Below are 16,230 nucleotides of genomic sequence, written 5' to 3' on the forward strand. Positions count from 1 at the left end.
ACTGTGTCCCTATTTAATATATTGGAGCCAGTGAGCGAGCATTACTTTTTAATAGATGCACGGCGGGAGATTATAGAGCACGTATGTCCCGGATGTTTTGTTGCCAGCGCAAACACTGCCCCTTCTACGATATAAATACTTTCGTTTTTTTGTGCGATATTCTTAGTAAAATAGAAGATGGTGTTCCTTGTTTTCTAAGAACATAACGCACTTTTGAGGTGCGTAAAAGCTGTTGAACGCACTCACTTTCCCTTCGTGCGACGACTAGCGGTTTTCCAAGACCTCAAGTGTGCAATATTTTCTTAAGGAACATGGAACCTCATCTTCTATTAGGTAAGTGTTTGGTTTTCTCATTTTGTGGTGAGGGTTTCAGTCTCTATGTTGTGTTGTAGATGGACGGAAGGAAATGACTTTGCTGTCGTAGTGCAAAATGTATCGAATTTTGTATTCGGTGAGGACGATCCTTATATTGGCGCAAATTTTTACAAGCTGGCTTTGACATGGAAAGCCATAACTTTCTTATATGATCACTAATCAGTTTATCTTGATATTATGGAGTTTTATCACGATGCACTACAATATTATGTGGTGAGTTTTTGTTGTTAAGCTGCGTTTTTGTATACGTGACGAGGTCTCATGGTTACGTGTTGTGTTTCCATTACGATCTGTTGAGGTCTCTCTATTATGTGGTGTGTGTATTATGGAGTGTGGTTTTCCGCTTTAACAGCTCGGATGCTGGGAAATAAGTTATCTACAGTACAATCGAAAACACTAGAATGCTGGCATCTCTCCCAGTCACGTACCCGGTTTTCCTCGTGGGAAGGAGTACTATTTAAAATTTATCAAATGAGTGAAAGTACTAGCGAATACCTCAGGTAGTTTACCTTTATTGTTTCTAAGAGATGAAAACGGTTAGCGAGAATTACAACAAACCAATTAATTAAAAAAAGTGGAGTTAAATTACATGAAAAACAGACCTACGTGTTCTAAGAGAACTTGGTGAAATATACGGCATTCTAATTTAAAAACGTTTTTAAAGTCAGCTTAAAAACGCTTACTTAGTGTCTAGTAAAAAGCGATTGTCTTATTGTTTAGTTTCTTAAATCAGAATGAATTTGATCGAGGAAATCTCTAACATAAAATTATTATGCCGCTGTGTCTTTACATAAAGCTCTGAACTGAGTATGCCAATTCGTAGCTTGAGGTAAAAAATCAAACAGAAAAAAACTACAATGAACACACAAAGCAAGCAAATTGCTTATGACGCCTTCAGTTCTGTAGGTCTTCGTAAAGCGGTATGTACTTGCGTGCAGATATCTCCTTTTTCTTTTGCCACGCCATGTAACCCATTCCCACAACACACGCGCCAATGAACACAGCCAGGGCAGCAACGACAGAAAAGTTCATTCCTACAAAATGAAAATCAGAACCAAATCAATCGAGGTAGCCAACCTAACAACCAGTGAAAAGTGACAGCAAAATAATAAAAGTTGCCAACGCAAAGTGAGGGAAAACACAAAGAAAGAGTCGTGGTTTTAGTTTTTCACTCGATTGCTTGAATAGGTTGCGCAAATAATCTTGAGGCTAACAAGGCTAAAAGAAAGCTATTTTGAATGTCTTGGAGACTCCATTGAAAACGATGTCTTGGGCGGAGTGCATCATTAAAAAACGCCGCCTCTACTTTGCCTCTTACCATTGCTTGCCACGCGCGTGCTCTGATCGGCTTCATCCGCTTCCGCCTCCCTCTTCTCGCGGTTCAGTGTGAAAGGACCCTGGGCAAGAGCATAGGTGTTATCCGCACTTTCAGGAAGCGGCTTTGCGCTTCGCCGCCTTCGCGTCACGCAGCCTTGCGCGCATCTAGAGTTAGGATCGGAGGCGTTGCAGATCTTGACCTTGCAGTGGAAAAACACATAAGGGTGCTTGTTGACATATTGAAAGGCTTCCAGGCTAAACCGCTGACATTGGTCGCTAGGGCTGGGATGGAACCTAAGTGTGTCATCTTCGTCCACTGAGCATCTGTGGGAAGAAAATTTCACCGTGATGTATAACCACTACGCAAACTCAATTTGAATTGGTATTTGCTACCCTGGGAATTATTAAAATGACAGCATAAAAGAATTTATACGTTTTCCACTTCTTCACTTTATTTGAGGCTGCGAAGAGGCTAAGAGGTTGGCGACCCACTAGCAAGTCGGGCTTCACCTAGCTGCCCACTTCACTGGTCTTGCCGCCGCTTGTCCCAGGCCATTCATGAACAGCAATACCCAGGGTAGAATATTACACTATTTGATTCTCAGGAATCACTTACTTGAGTTTCTTAATTTCTTGTTGCATTGGAAATGTTTGCAAAACAAACAACGCCATGTTAAGGTACTGCCTATTGGCCCATAGCTCTTACTTGAAGGGTTGTACATTATGGCTTTACCTATAGGCTTAGAACTAACCTTAAACTGCATAATATGCAGTACCACATGGAAGTATTTCTGATTGACCTTAATGGAATGATTTTAATGATGAAACAAAGCTAGTAATCCTTGACGAACGCCTTTGAGAACCAAGAGCTAACTCATTCCATGCACAATTCCCCACATAAATATAACCTGGACAGGCGAACATAATACTAGCGGCATAGCTATCAAATACTTTTCTACTAGGCTGCAAGAAGAGCATTCTCTTGATCTTTCTGGGAAATTAATCTCATAAAAGGAAAGATGTAATGTGATCATGAGTGAGTGAGAACTTTATTAAAGTGTCAAAAACCTTGTAGCCTGGAAATAATACACCATACTAACTTGGGGACACTGCTAAAAAACTATAGTAATACTAATATTAATACAATAAAAAAAATAAATGATTTGAAGGGCATTATGTGCAGCATAGGATGCAGCCCTTACAGCCGGTGTGATGAAGAAATAGCTCACCAAAGAGTTACCAGGCCACTATTTTACTGTTGTGTGCTCAGTTACCTGGCCTATAAATGCGTGTGAGGTCGGAGGTGACCTTGCTTTGATGCAAACCTTTGCTTTTCTCCTTTAAATGCCATCTAGTTAGCATTATAACAACTTGATTTACACAAAAAAGCAGAGAGGTCTGTATTAAAACAAGGTCACCTCCAGCCTCGCTGCCATTCAGAGGCCAGGTCACTGAGTAGACAACTGTAAAATGGTCTATTGTGTGGAAGACTTATGGTTTGGAAAACCTGCAGGCATAATCCTACCATCACAAAATTTCATGATTTTTGTTCCTCACTGGAAAGCGGGGTCAATGGAGAAAATCTGCTAAGATGGGAGACTTCTCCAGGTGACACTTACCCGTCGCTTATGACGTCATATCTGGGTTGTGAATCTCTGTCTTGGGAAGGAGTGGCATAGCAGTCCAAGGCCAGAATTGTCAACCGGTCGTCCTCAGTATCGACGCACGTCTCAAGGTATATTCGCTCTCGGATGTAAAACTCAACGGGGAAATCATCTTGGGTGAAAGGCGAGATAAAACTGCGGAAATAGAAGATTCATCGCTTATCACACTTGAATGTTAATAATGTGCATTAGAGAAAGAAATTATTTCTCTGGCTGACAAAGCAAGCAAAGATAATTTCATACCGTGCAATTAATACAATGATTGCGTTATTATTTAAGGTTAATTTTATTTCTGGTCCAAGCATACACACTGGCATGCTAACCTAGCGTAATGCTAAATGTCTGGACAAAATAGTCTAACCACTTCAAGGACGCACTTCTGAGAAAACCCCAGCTGACTATGTCGTGCGCGGGAGTAAATGGGATAGTGGGAAGTGAGAGGGCCGGGAGAGGGGTGGAGGGGGGGAGGGGGGGTGGGGGGGGGAGGGGAGAAAGGTGAAATTATACTAGTTCATGTTTAGGTTCGACTTACCTGGGATTGTTGAACACATCCAGTGTTATGGTGAACTCTCCAAAACCTCTAGATGACAGTATAACCTTCTTGCTTATCGGCTTGATTCCAATTGAAGACACCACGCCATATTTGGAGTAGAAACAGTGGAACGGGATCATAGCCTCGCGCACACGGGTCACAATTTGATTTTCCTGGATGGGAATCTCTGACACCATGTTACTGTAAATAGCGTGATCGTTGTTGTGCTTGAGTAATGTACCACACTCAGTGGTACTTGTTGTGAGAAAGAAGTGAGTTTCATTTTCAGTGGCCGTGCACTGTTCATCGATTAGCCTCAGGTGATCAACGTCAAAACCCCTGAGGAGGGACTTGGGCAGAGTAATGGTCATTTCATCCTGGCCACAGTCAAGATCCACTCCCTCGGCTGTTGAAAATGTACAAAACAGAGAGCCAAAATATTACTGCCTGATAACTACGACAGCAACGCAAATAAGATAACATAAGATAACATAAGATAACATAAGATAACGCTTGCGTTAACACCAAATTACTAGCGATTTTACTGAATTCATAACAAAGTATATTTGAGCAGAAATGCCAGCAAATCGCTCGATGGACTACGTAATTCTCAGAGCGCACACTAATAGTAATGTATTGTAATGAATAATGAGATTTTCCCTTTTGAGCTTGTAATATATTAGCGCTACTTACCAATACAGTGGAGTCCGTCTGATGCGACGCTAAACTCTGGATCAGCACATGTGCAGTAGTAACTTCCGATTGTATTGACACAGATATCTTGACAATCGCTGTTGTTGTGAGCACACTCATTCACATCTGCGGAAGACAGTGAATTCAACGTAAAGAAAAGTGGGTCTGTTTTCTTGTTCCAAAATCTGTTCTTTTACCTTTTTAATAATTTATGGGAAATACATGCGATGCTTGACAGCGTGACATAATTTTGCTTTGACCAACTGATTTGCACGAAGCAATTGGTGTCGTAGATTTGTGATCGCTAGTCGTAAGATTCACTTACAACAAAGTTCCACCGTCTGAATCGATCCTAACGAGATTTACACAGCTCGTGCGCCTGCCAAAGGCAAGCAACTACAACAACAAAAGTATAAAAGAACAAAACAACGACAGCAACAACCTTAAGTTTTTTTCGAAGTGTTTTTAATAGAGCTTTATCTGAGGCAAATGGCGTCGACATGCACAATCTATCACGTAAACATTTTCGGATCCATGAATTGGTGGATTAGACAGATGGCTTATCAGTTCATCACCAACTTAGCTTCAATAAAATTTCAGAAGCATGAAGTGGTTAGCAGCATTTCTTCAGCAGTTCCAACAATTTGCCTGTAACATTTATACAACTCAGTGGATTGCAAGAGGTACTGTGAGAGTAAAGTGGAGTCTACTGGCCACAGCGTCAATCAGTGCATTATCGAAACAAACAGAAAATACGTTTTTTACCTTGTTGGCAACGTGGTCCAGTGTAGCCCTTAGCACACTTGCATTCAAAGACATTAGATCCAAGGTTAATGCATGTTCCTCCATTGCGGCAAGGATAGCTTGAACATGGATCTAGCTCTTTGTGTTTGATAGCAAAACAACAAAAATGGAATTAGGTTTTTTCAAGATTCTAAACTTGCACCAGTCATTATTCTTTTAGCTAGGACCAAGGTAGTTTGCAAAAATATGAGAACAGTTTCTATCTATTTCTTTCCAAAAGAACCAACATCGATTCTCTTTCTAGTGTAAGGTGCAAAGTTTCTAAAGTGTGCCTCCGAAAAAAAAAAAAAAAAGTCAGATGACATCAGGAAGCAGAGTGGGAAGCAGAGTCCCTGAGGCAATTTGAACGCCTACTCAAAGGAGATGTCTAAGGCACGGCATTAGTGGAAAGCAACTTTTTTATTTAATCATTCCCATTATATTAGACATTAGGGATTAATTATATATCAGGTTTTTTAAGCTGACGAATTTTTAAACCGTGTTTACATAAAGACTAAATAAATAAATAAATAAATAATGTAGGTGTGTTACCTTCTTCACAAGTGTCTCCTCCAAAACCTGTGGCACACTCGCATTTAAAAGCGTTGTCTCCCAAGTTGGTGCACGTGCCTCCATTGAGGCAAGGATCACTATCACAAGGTTCAGGAGCTACTGGATTTACAAGGAAACAAAAAAGTAATTTATCAATTGTTTCTCTTGACGAAGTTCCTTAGTGAAGACGTTAAGAGGAGAAGATGGAAGATGATAGGGCATGTCCTACGACAAAACAGAAACAGCCATACCAACATAGCCCTATCATGGACACCTGAAGGAAAAAGGAAGAGAGGAAGGCCTAAGACCACCTGGCGAAGAACAGTTGAGAGAGAGAGGAACAGCGCAGGATGGCGTACATGGGATGAGGCAAGAGCTGCTGCAGCCAACAGAGAAAATCGGAGGCATTCTGTGGAGGCCTTATGTGCCACGAGGCACAAAGGAGCTAAGTGAAGTGAAGTTACCTTCTTCACAAGTGTCTCCTCCAAAACCTGTGGCACACTCGCATTTAAAAGCGTTGTCTCCCAAGTTGGTGCACGTGCCTCCATTGAGGCAAGGATCACTATCACAAGGTTCAGGAGCTATTGGATTTACAAGGAAACAAAAAAGTAATTTATCAATTGTTTCTCTTGATGCTTGCCTGAGACTCTCATTCGGTAACTCTGTGTAGGATTAGGTGTTGCAGAAAAGACTCCTTGGTTTCATGTGATGTGTTGTGTGTTGTGGTTGTAAGCACCAGGCCTTGTAAGATTCTGTTATGCAGCTTGTTGTCTTTGTCGCCCTCCCTGTCTCCCTGTGCCCACGTTTAATTTGGGTAAAGGGGTGCCACTGAGGGATTGAAACCCTGAGCCTATTTAGGATTCACGAATCCGATGGCACAAGACCCAACAACAAAGTGTAGAATTCCTTTTGAAATCATCTTTTTCTTTACTAAATTTTTGCTTTCTCTTCAGCCAATCAGTTGTACTACCAAAACAAACGAACTTTGCCCGCGGATATTACCGATGAGTTACAGTACCTCCAATGCACTCGTATTTGACCTGCAGATATTTGAATGTTCCGACACATGGATCCCCAAATACCGAGTTACTTGCAAACAGGCTGCAGCTGGCTTGGTCGTTGCAACTGCCCTGCACAACAGAAAGTGAACTCCCAGCATTACAGCTGGTGGTGAGAATGAATGAACTTGGACATGTTTGACCGTCATGTCTACCATAGGACGCTTCCACCACACTGATTGTCGTTCCACCTCCACAGCTGATGGTTTTACGTTGGTGCTCGCAAATGGTGACAGACATAGCATTCTCTAAATCGAAACAATACATTAATAAATGTTACTAATATCATCAATGATTTTTGAAAATTTACTGTCGAATTATTGGGTAGGTCTTTCGCGATATTCACAACAATAAAGACGAAGTAAATGCTATTAGTCGAAGCTGGATCTAAAAGTTAGTATAGGGCAAGAGCATACTCTTTATGCCTTTCAAGACTATGAAAATGAAACCACATGTGACATCTCAATCTCTGATGAGTATTTATTATGCACTTGAATACTCCTATCTAACTTATGGTTGCGTACTGTGGGGTAATAATTACGAAGCTCCATTATCTCAATTAGTGAGACTACTAAACAAAGTTGCTAGTTGCTATCAACAATATGCCACTTCGGGGTCACGTTAGCCCCCATTATGTAAACCTTGGTTTCATTAAGCTTCCTGACATTGTTACATTATGTACCGGCCAACTATTTTATGATCAATCACCTAATTAATGAAAGGTCTCATCCTGTCTCTAATATCTGAGCAACATAATTACGCTACTCACATTGTGTTCTTACAACACATGAATTCAAAATACTTTAGAATAGATATAAGAACACTTTGCCCAGCTATAATTGGATGCTATTATTGAAATGACATTCCTTTATCTATTCGTAATAAGCCAACTAGGAAACTATTTTAAAAAGCACTTTACCAGTTTATTTTGCTCGGTATTAATAATTTTAACATTATATATTTATTTACTATGTGTTTTCTCTTTCCTCTCTTATACCAGTTTTCTTTTAACCTAACATAAATGTATGTAATTTTATATTAAAGGGCATATAATTATTTTACTATATTTCCCCTTTCCACTTCTTTTTGACTGCACTTGTTTTGTTAACAATATTGTATTCCTGTCGTCAAGTGGAAAAATAAAAAATGCAAATGCAAATACAAGCCTATGACACTTCCTTCTCTTGTATAGTTGTGCCGCTCAGAGGTGGCGACTAACTGCGAATAGTATTTGCAGTATACCACAGCTACCGAATCACATAGTAATCAGGCGTCCTGAACACATAGGTTTAATCATTTTCCTATATCTGCAACGGGTCAAAAGGCACCATTCCATAGTGCCAGCACTTACCCCTGTTACCGCAACATTAAGTGACTTTGTGTATTTCTTAATTTTTTGTGTATGAGATGCTAGTCCATCCCAAAGAGATGCCACCGTTTTCCCGCGCCCATTTATGCACTTGGATGGATTGAAACACTGAGAGAGAGTAACGCTTTTTGCATAAGAACACAACGCAGTGACCCAGGCCAAGGCTCGAAACCTTGCTTCCCTCATTTTCCTACAGTGAGATTTACACAGCTCGCGCGCCTGCCAAAGGCAAGCAACTACAACAACAAAAGTATAAAAGAACAAAACAACAACAGCAACAACCTTGACATGACATGCACAATCTATCACGTAAACATGTTCGGATCCATGAATTGGTGGATTAGACAGATGGCTTATCAGTTCATCAGCAACTTAGCTTCACTAAAATTTCAGAAGCATGAAGTGGTTAGCAGCATTTCTTCAGCAGTTCCAACAATTTGCCTGTAACATTTATACAACTCAGTGGATTGCAAGAGGTACTGTGAGAGTAAAGTGGAGTCTACTGGCCACAGCGTCAATCAGTGCATTATCGAAACAAACAGAAAATACGTTTTTTGCCTTGTTGGCAACGTGGTCCAGTGTAGCCCTTAGCACACTTGCATTCAAAGACATTAGATCCAAGGTTAATGCATGTTCCTCCATTGCGGCAAGGATAGCTTGAACATGGATCTAGCTCTTTGTGTTTGATAGCAAAACAACAAAAATGGAATTAGGTTTTTTCAAGATTCTAAACTTGCATCAGTCATTATTCTTTTAGCTAGGACCAAGGTAGTTTGCAAAAATATGAGAACAGTTTCTATCTATTTCTTTCCAAAAGAACCAACATCGATTCTCTTTCTAGTGTAAGGTGCAAAGTTTCTAAAGTGTGCCTCCGAAAAAAAAAAAAAAAAAAAAGTCAGATGACATCAGGAAGCAGAGTCGGAAGCAGAGTCCCTGAGGCAATTTGAACGCCTACTCAAAGGAGATGTCTAAGGCACGGCATTAGTGGAAAGCAACTTTTTTATTTAATCATTCCCATTATATTAGACATTAGGGATTAATTATATATCAGGTTTTTTAAGCTGACGAATTTTTAAACCGTGTTTACATAAAGACTAAATAAATAAATAAATAAATAAATAAATAAATAATGTAGGTGTGTTACCTTCTTCACAAGTGTCTCCTCCAAAACCTGTGGCACACTCGCATTTAAAAGCGTTGTCTCCCAAGTTGGTGCACGTGCCTCCATTGAGGCAAGGATCACTATCACAAGGTTCAGGAGCTATTGGATTTACAAGGAAACAAAAAAGTAATTTATCAATTGTTTCTCTTGATGCTTGCCTGAGACTCTCATTCGGTAACTCTGTGTAGGATTAGGTGTTGCAGAAAAGACTCCTTGGTTTCATGTGATGTGTTGTGTGTTGTGGTTGTAAGCACCAGGCCTTGTAAGATTCTGTTATGCAGCTTGTTGTCTTTGTCGCCCTCCCTGTCTCCCTGTGCCCACGTTTAATTTGGGTAAAGGGGTGCCACTGAGGGATTGAAACCCTGAGCCTATTTAGGATTCACGAATCCGATGGCACAAGACCCAACAACAAAGTGTAGAATTCCTTTTGAAATCATCTTTTTCTTTACTAAATTTTTGCTTTCTCTTCAGCCAATCAGTTGTACTACCAAAACAAACGAACTTTGCCCGCGGATATTACCGATGAGTTACAGTACCTCCAATGCACTCGTATTTGACCTGCAGATATTTGAATGTTCCGACACATGGATCCCCAAATACCGAGTTACTTGCAAACAGGCTGCAGCTGGCTTGGTCGTTGCAACTGCCCTGCACAACAGAAAGTGAACTCCCAGCATTACAGCTGGTGGTGAGAATGAATGAACTTGGACATGTTTGACCGTCATGTCTACCATAGGACGCTTCCACCACACTGATTGTCGTTCCACCTCCACAGCTGATGGTTTGACGTTGGTGCTCGCAAATGGTGACAGACATAACATTCTCTAAATCGAAACAATACATTAATAAATGTTACTAATATCATCAATGATTTTTGAAAATTTACTGTCGAATTATTGGGTAGGTCTTTCGCGATATTCACAACAATAAAGACGAAGTAAATGCTATTAGTCGAAGCTGGATCTAAAAGTTAGTATAGGGCAAGAGCATACTCTTTATGCCTTTCAAGACTATGAAAATGAAACCACATGTGACATCTCAATCTCTGATGAGTATTTATTATGCACTTGAATACTCCTATCTAACTTATGGTTGCGTACTGTGGGGTAATAATTACGAAGCTCCATTATCTCAATTAGTGAGACTACTAAACAAAGTTGCTAGTTGCTATCAACAATATGCCACTTCGGGGTCACGTTAGCCCCCATTATGTAAACCTTGGTCTCATTAAGCTTCCTGACATTGTTACATTATGTACCGGCCAACTATTTTATGATCAATCACCTAACTGATGAAAGGTCTCATCCTGTCTCTAATATCTGAGCAACATAATTACGCTACTCACATTGTGTTCTTACAACACATGAATTCAAAATACTTTAGAGTAGATATAAGAACACTTTGCCCAGCTATAATTGGATGCTATTATTGAAATGACATTCCTTTATCTATTCGTAATAAGCCAACTAGGAAACTATTTTAAAAAGCACTTTACCAGTTTATTTTGCTCGGTATTAATAATTTTAACATTATATATTTATTTACTATGTGTTTTCTCTTTCCTCTCTTATACCAGTTTTCTTTTATCCTAACATAAATGTATGTAATTTTATATTAAAGGGCATATAATTATTTTACTATATTTCCCCTTTCCACTTCTTTTTGACTACACTTGTTTTGTTAACAATATTGTATTCCTGTCGTCAAGTGGAAAAATAAAAAATACAAATGCAAATACAAGCCTATGAAACTTCCTTCTCTTGTATAGTTGTCTCGCTCAGAGGTGGCGACTAACTGCGAATGGTATTTGCAGTATACAACAGCTACCGAATCACATAGTAATCAGGCGTCCTGAACACATAGGGTTAATCATTTTCCTATATCTGCAACGGGTCAAAAGGCACCATTTCATACTGCCAGCACTTACCCCTGTTACCGCAACATTAAGTGACTTTGTGTATTTCTTAATTTTTTGTGTATGAGATGCTAGTCCATCCCAAAGAGATGCCACCGTTTTCCCGCGCCCATTTATGCACTTGGATGGATTGAAACACTGAGAGAGTAACGTTTTTTGCATAAGAACACTGCTTCCCTCATTTTCCTACAGTGATTTAGCAGCAATGGCTCCATTTCAGGCCCCAATTAATGCCTAGCCGTTTGCAAGTTGTTCACTGACAGGCGTCACAGTAAATAATGCATGCTCGGTTGTGTCGATAGCGAACAGTACAGGATCGACTGTTGGTTTACTTACCGTCCTCACGTTTTACCATCAAGGCATCTTCTTGGTTTGTGTCACCTATATAAATACATAATAAACAAAGAGAAAAATCAGCTTCATTGAGTTCGCACTGATGATCAAGACCTCTGATTAGCGAGGCTCAAAACATCTGTTCTTCTTACGTACTGCGGGTCACTGCAAGGTGCTTATATTATTAGACTAATTCAAGTTATGTCTATTGTATACTTCGCGCGTTCTCATTATGGTGCAACGAGGACAAACTGAACTATCTTGAAATTCTTTAACGTTCTATATTATATTGATATTCGCCAAATTAATTTCCTCTACATATGTAGTACTGTAAAAAAAAAAAAAAAAAAAATCGCAAACAGACCGAAAAAAGGAGCGAGGCAAAAGTTAGTGTGAATGAGCACAATAGAACTTGGCCTTGGTTAGACGAATCAAACCTAAGAATTTGTTCTTGGAAATTGAAGAAAAATCACGATATCCCCCAGCGATGACATTCATTGGCTTACATACGAATACTTTTCCACCCCGCGCAACCAAAATGCAATATATAACTATTTTTAACTTGTCTAGAAGGCCACTAGTTGTCCTGTCCCCGAATTAAACTGCCTTTCCCTTTTTAAATAAATTTATTATTATTATTATTATTATTAAACCGCCTAAAAAGAAAAAAAAAAAAAAAAAAAAAAAAAACACTGCTATAGCTGCTGTGTTCTTTTTTGTCTCAACATTTTTGTGTCTCTGCATCCCTCAATAGAAAGACTAACATGAGCGCCTCAAATGGAAGGGAATGTAATTGTGCACGTTCAAATGAGAAATTCCAGAGTTTCGCGAAAGTCTCTCCAGAGTATAGCCAAATTCAGATATCTCTAGCATTTGATTTTTTCTGTTTTGATTAAATCCAGCCATTGCTGGGTTAATTTCAGTCACCGTAATGGCCTAGCTTTTCCTCTTCTCGAGACAAAGTTGTCTATTCCTAAATGAACTTTTCTCCAGGCCTTGATCGCGAAACCGTTTCAGTGAGGTCACTGGTCTGAGACGAACGTAAGAGGTCTGGTACACTGCATAAGAAAGAGACAAAAGCTCGGATTTGTTCTGAAAAGCCAAAATGGACCTGATAATGCAGGCTAACCACATGCAATATCGGTAAGATACGAATGATCGGAGAACCTGGCCTTTCGTTGTAACTTTTTTAATTTCTAATCGATCTTTGATTGCATAAAAGCAGTTGAAGTGTCCTCAAAATGGAAGCGGACGAGTTGCCATGGCAAGACGGTTTGTGGTTTTCTAAATGGAAATTTAAAAACCTGACCTTTTGAATGAATTGTTCCAAACAGGAAAAAATTCCTTTGATGACGCGTATCTTAGATTTTGCGATAGTCATAACAAACTGACCAGCCTTTATGTTTCTTTTGTTCGAGAAAACAACAAGAAAACCCACTGACGTATTTTTAAATGAAAGCCGACCTTGACAGCATCACTCTTGAATTCATTGCGTCAAGGGAATTTAACTGTGTTACGACTCACTAATTAAGTTAATTTTGAACATTAAACAATTTTGCTACGGGTAACTGAAAAAACACTAGAGAGCTTAAGCAAACCACGACGGTAACGGCTACGAGAACGCCCCAAACAGATGGCTCAATGAGTAGACAATGTCTGTGCACGTGCGTTATAAATCTTTGTACATTTCTTTGCCGCCTTCTGCACAACAACAACGTGAAATGACTAAGATCTGTGTATTTTAGAGAACGCGAACGACGGCGGCTAATTTTTCGTATTTTCATTTGGAATTGAATGCTGGCGTTACATATTTAGCTTGAGCAGGTTTTGAGACCCATGGGCGCACAAAACAGGTCTAGACAATTGCGAAAAATTGAAGGTAAAATATAAATTCCCTTTTTATCAGGCGTTGTCCTCGGGGCCGCTGTCGTCATTACTTAAGCTTTCTACTAAGACTAAGAACTAAGAACAAGCGGTAATTTTTTCTCATGATATAATATTCCAGTTTGCCCATCTTAATTGCTTTTTAGCCAAATTAATCATTCACTTCTTTTGAGCTTGGAAATCCGGAATTTTGTATGATCAGAATCAAGATTTATTGTTTTATCTGGGTTTTGTTTTCGTAAGTAGAGTTATTCAATAGCTTTTACAATAATTTTACTTTTGAATTGATTCATTCACTACGTGAGTCTGAAAGGTTAACATCCACTAAGTATTTTAACCTTTTTTCTTTATAACAAAAGAGACCCAGTGGCTACGCAGAGCTATTCACCAAGTTTCTAAAAATTATAGGGAGATCAACAAAGAAATTAATTTTCTCATTTAAAACTAAAAAGGTGTTTTAACCTTTATTCAGACTTCGCTGGAAACATTGATTCAAAATTTCTCTTGTTTCCAAAGGCGGAACAAAAATAATATATTCTTTACACATAAAGGAATGAATTAGTAGCCGATTGAATGTAAATACTTTCCGTGTTTAAACTGTGAAGTATTAGGATAGTAATTCCCTTTATTGATTCTTGCATTCTTTCCATGCGTGTTGGAGAACTTGATGATGATGTAAGGAGAATTTGCAACATGGTCCTCTACATTCTCGGGACATTGACATAATTTTTGTATATTGACCGACCACGCAAGGGCGTACTTTCACTGGAAACAGACAAACAAACGGAACACTTAACACTATTCGCCTTTCCTTGGAGTAGGTAACAAATCAATGCGTAACTTGCCACGAGGAAAACAAGACTTTATTTAATTTCTTTCAAATTTCTCACTGACACGGTGGGTAGTTCTCCCTAGAAAGCTTGGAATCTGTACCGATCGATCGAGGCCCCAAAACTCAGTTTGACTGACTATCACTAAAATAAAACACAGCGTGTGGACAACTTTTACATTAAGAATTCGATTTCGGACTAAAGTACTAAAGAGAATGGTGTATTGATACTAAACTGAAGAGATCAGCTTAATCCACCATTCCAAGCTTGGGTCTAGGTATCAACGTAATGATTTTCCTAAATTGTACAGTTCACAAGCCAGTCTGAGCAGAAGATTTCGGTTCAGGAAAGTCTTCTAAGTTTGGTGCTACTAGCAGTCAATATTTGTGACACTTAAGGAAGTTTGCCGACTTCGATAATTTGTTTTTAAAGCAACAGTCCAAACAGGAAAATATGAAAACCTCTGAACGGACTTTAATTCCTTGAACAAGTTTCAGTTGAGCAAATTGCACCAAGACGCAACGAATAATTGCAAGATTAACGCAACTTCCTCGTCTTTCAATTTTCTCTCAGTTTCTGATGAAGTTTTAATTGAAAGCTATACATGAAAGCTCATTTGAGTTCTGTCGTGTCCACTGATTCAGTCGGCGCTATTATGCTTGGCCAACTCGTTGGAAAATAATTATTAACATTCAAGCAGCTCGTACCTTTAATACCGAGGAAGTCATGTTCGTCGTATGCAGTGTCCTCCCATGCCTCTGCAGCAAGTGTAAAAAGTAGAAAAATGCCATAAAAACGTAGACCTTGCTTCTTCATGCTGCTGGCTGTACAGCAATAAACGGCTACTAGAGTTGCTCGTAACCGCACACCTTAGCAGCAATGAAATTTTCCGCATTAGTTTATCACACTATATGGAATAATAAATTATACGCTTTTATTGGTACGTTGAAAAGGGAACGCGGAAAAAATTTCTGATCGAAAGTTCTCTTTTGTTTCTCCATAATGACCGCACTAGGCGAAGCTTACAAAACAAGGCAATTAAAAAAAAACCGGAAAATAAGTCAGGCGTTGCAGTACTGAATCCTTTGCTGAGCAAAAGATCTGAAATGTAGAGTATTGGAATTAGCAGTTCCATAGCGCTTTTGCGGTTTGACATCAATTTTGATGCTTAGATTGCTTTTCTAAGCCACCAAGTCTTCATTTCGACAAACATAATTAATTTCTCGCTTGCTGAACATGATTACTATAATTCCCGACCTGGTCTTCTGCAATTGCGTCTCTATATCCTCTATCTTTTCGAGAAGTTCTTTTGGTTAACAGCCATCATGTTATAGTTTGTAAGACGACGCTTTTGCTGCCCTAAGGAGAAGCTTGCCCTGGCCTTGACTACGAATTAGTTGCGGTGACCTTTCTGAGACGGACAGATTGACCGTGGCGAAATATGCTCGGATGCTTGGAAAACATTCAGTCGCAGTACGAGATAGTACCAAGATCTTAGGAAATCTCCCAAAGTTACAAGTTTCTCACTCTAGAAGGAGAGTTACCTAATATGAAATCAGCTAGACTGCAAGCAGTCTCTCTTTCATTCGTAAATCCTTGAGGAGGAACGCAGAGAAGAACGAAAAACAAGTGAGTGGTCGTGACCGTGTCACGCTCGTAGTCACGTTAGCACGCTCACTTGTATTACGTTCTTCTTCACGGATTTTCGAGCTGAAGAGAGACTGGTCGCCGTCTAGTTTAAAACGCCCGCGTGTAACGTTCCC

General features: G+C 39.5%; 1 protein-coding gene across 3 annotated transcripts; it reads right to left on the bottom strand.

Moving 5' to 3' along the window:
• Window positions 1-867: 867 nt before the first annotated feature.
• On the bottom strand, window positions 868-15,357 carry LOC149116003 (uncharacterized). Of its 3 annotated transcripts, none has more exons than XM_089285586.1 (13): window positions 15,175-15,357; window positions 11,757-11,801; window positions 10,042-10,329; window positions 9,488-9,604; window positions 6,935-7,222; window positions 6,381-6,497; window positions 5,917-6,033; window positions 5,347-5,463; window positions 4,582-4,707; window positions 3,889-4,294; window positions 3,312-3,491; window positions 1,694-2,016; window positions 868-1,409 (listed from the first exon to the last, which is right to left on the bottom strand). In XM_089285586.1, the coding sequence occupies exons 1-13, from the start codon at window positions 15,281-15,283 to the stop codon at window positions 1,270-1,272; spliced, it is 2,373 nt and encodes a 790-aa protein (XP_089141712.1). In that variant the 5' UTR covers window positions 15,284-15,357; the 3' UTR covers window positions 868-1,269. The 3 variants fall into 3 exon arrangements, with proteins under 3 accessions (XP_089141712.1, XP_089141711.1, XP_089141713.1); XM_089285585.1 differs by having other exon boundaries at window positions 5,917-6,036; XM_089285587.1 differs by lacking the exons at window positions 9,488-9,604; window positions 10,042-10,329 and having other exon boundaries at window positions 5,917-6,036.
• Between the last annotated feature and the right edge of the window lie 873 nt (window positions 15,358-16,230).

Source organism: Orbicella faveolata, unplaced genomic scaffold, assembly GCF_042242905.1.
Source record: "Orbicella faveolata isolate gen_17 unplaced genomic scaffold, um_ofav_v1 contig_13, whole genome shotgun sequence".
NCBI classification, from domain to species: Eukaryota; Metazoa; Cnidaria; class Anthozoa; order Scleractinia; family Merulinidae; genus Orbicella; species Orbicella faveolata.

What these genes read in the sequence shown, in the direction of transcription:
- LOC149116003 (XM_089285585.1), bottom strand. Translation starts at nt 15,283, where the DNA reads ATGAAGAAGCAAGGTCTACGTTTTTATGGCATTTTTCTACTTTTTACA. An exon ending in CAAATACGAGTGCATTGGAG is followed by an intron (nt 9,605 to 10,041) that starts GTACTGTAACTC and finishes TAAATCCAATAG; the next exon opens with CTCCTGAACCTTGTGATAGT. An exon ending in AGGAGACACTTGTGAAGAAG is followed by an intron (nt 5,464 to 5,916) that starts GTAACACACCTA and finishes TCAAACACAAAG; the next exon opens with AGCTAGATCCATGTTCAAGC.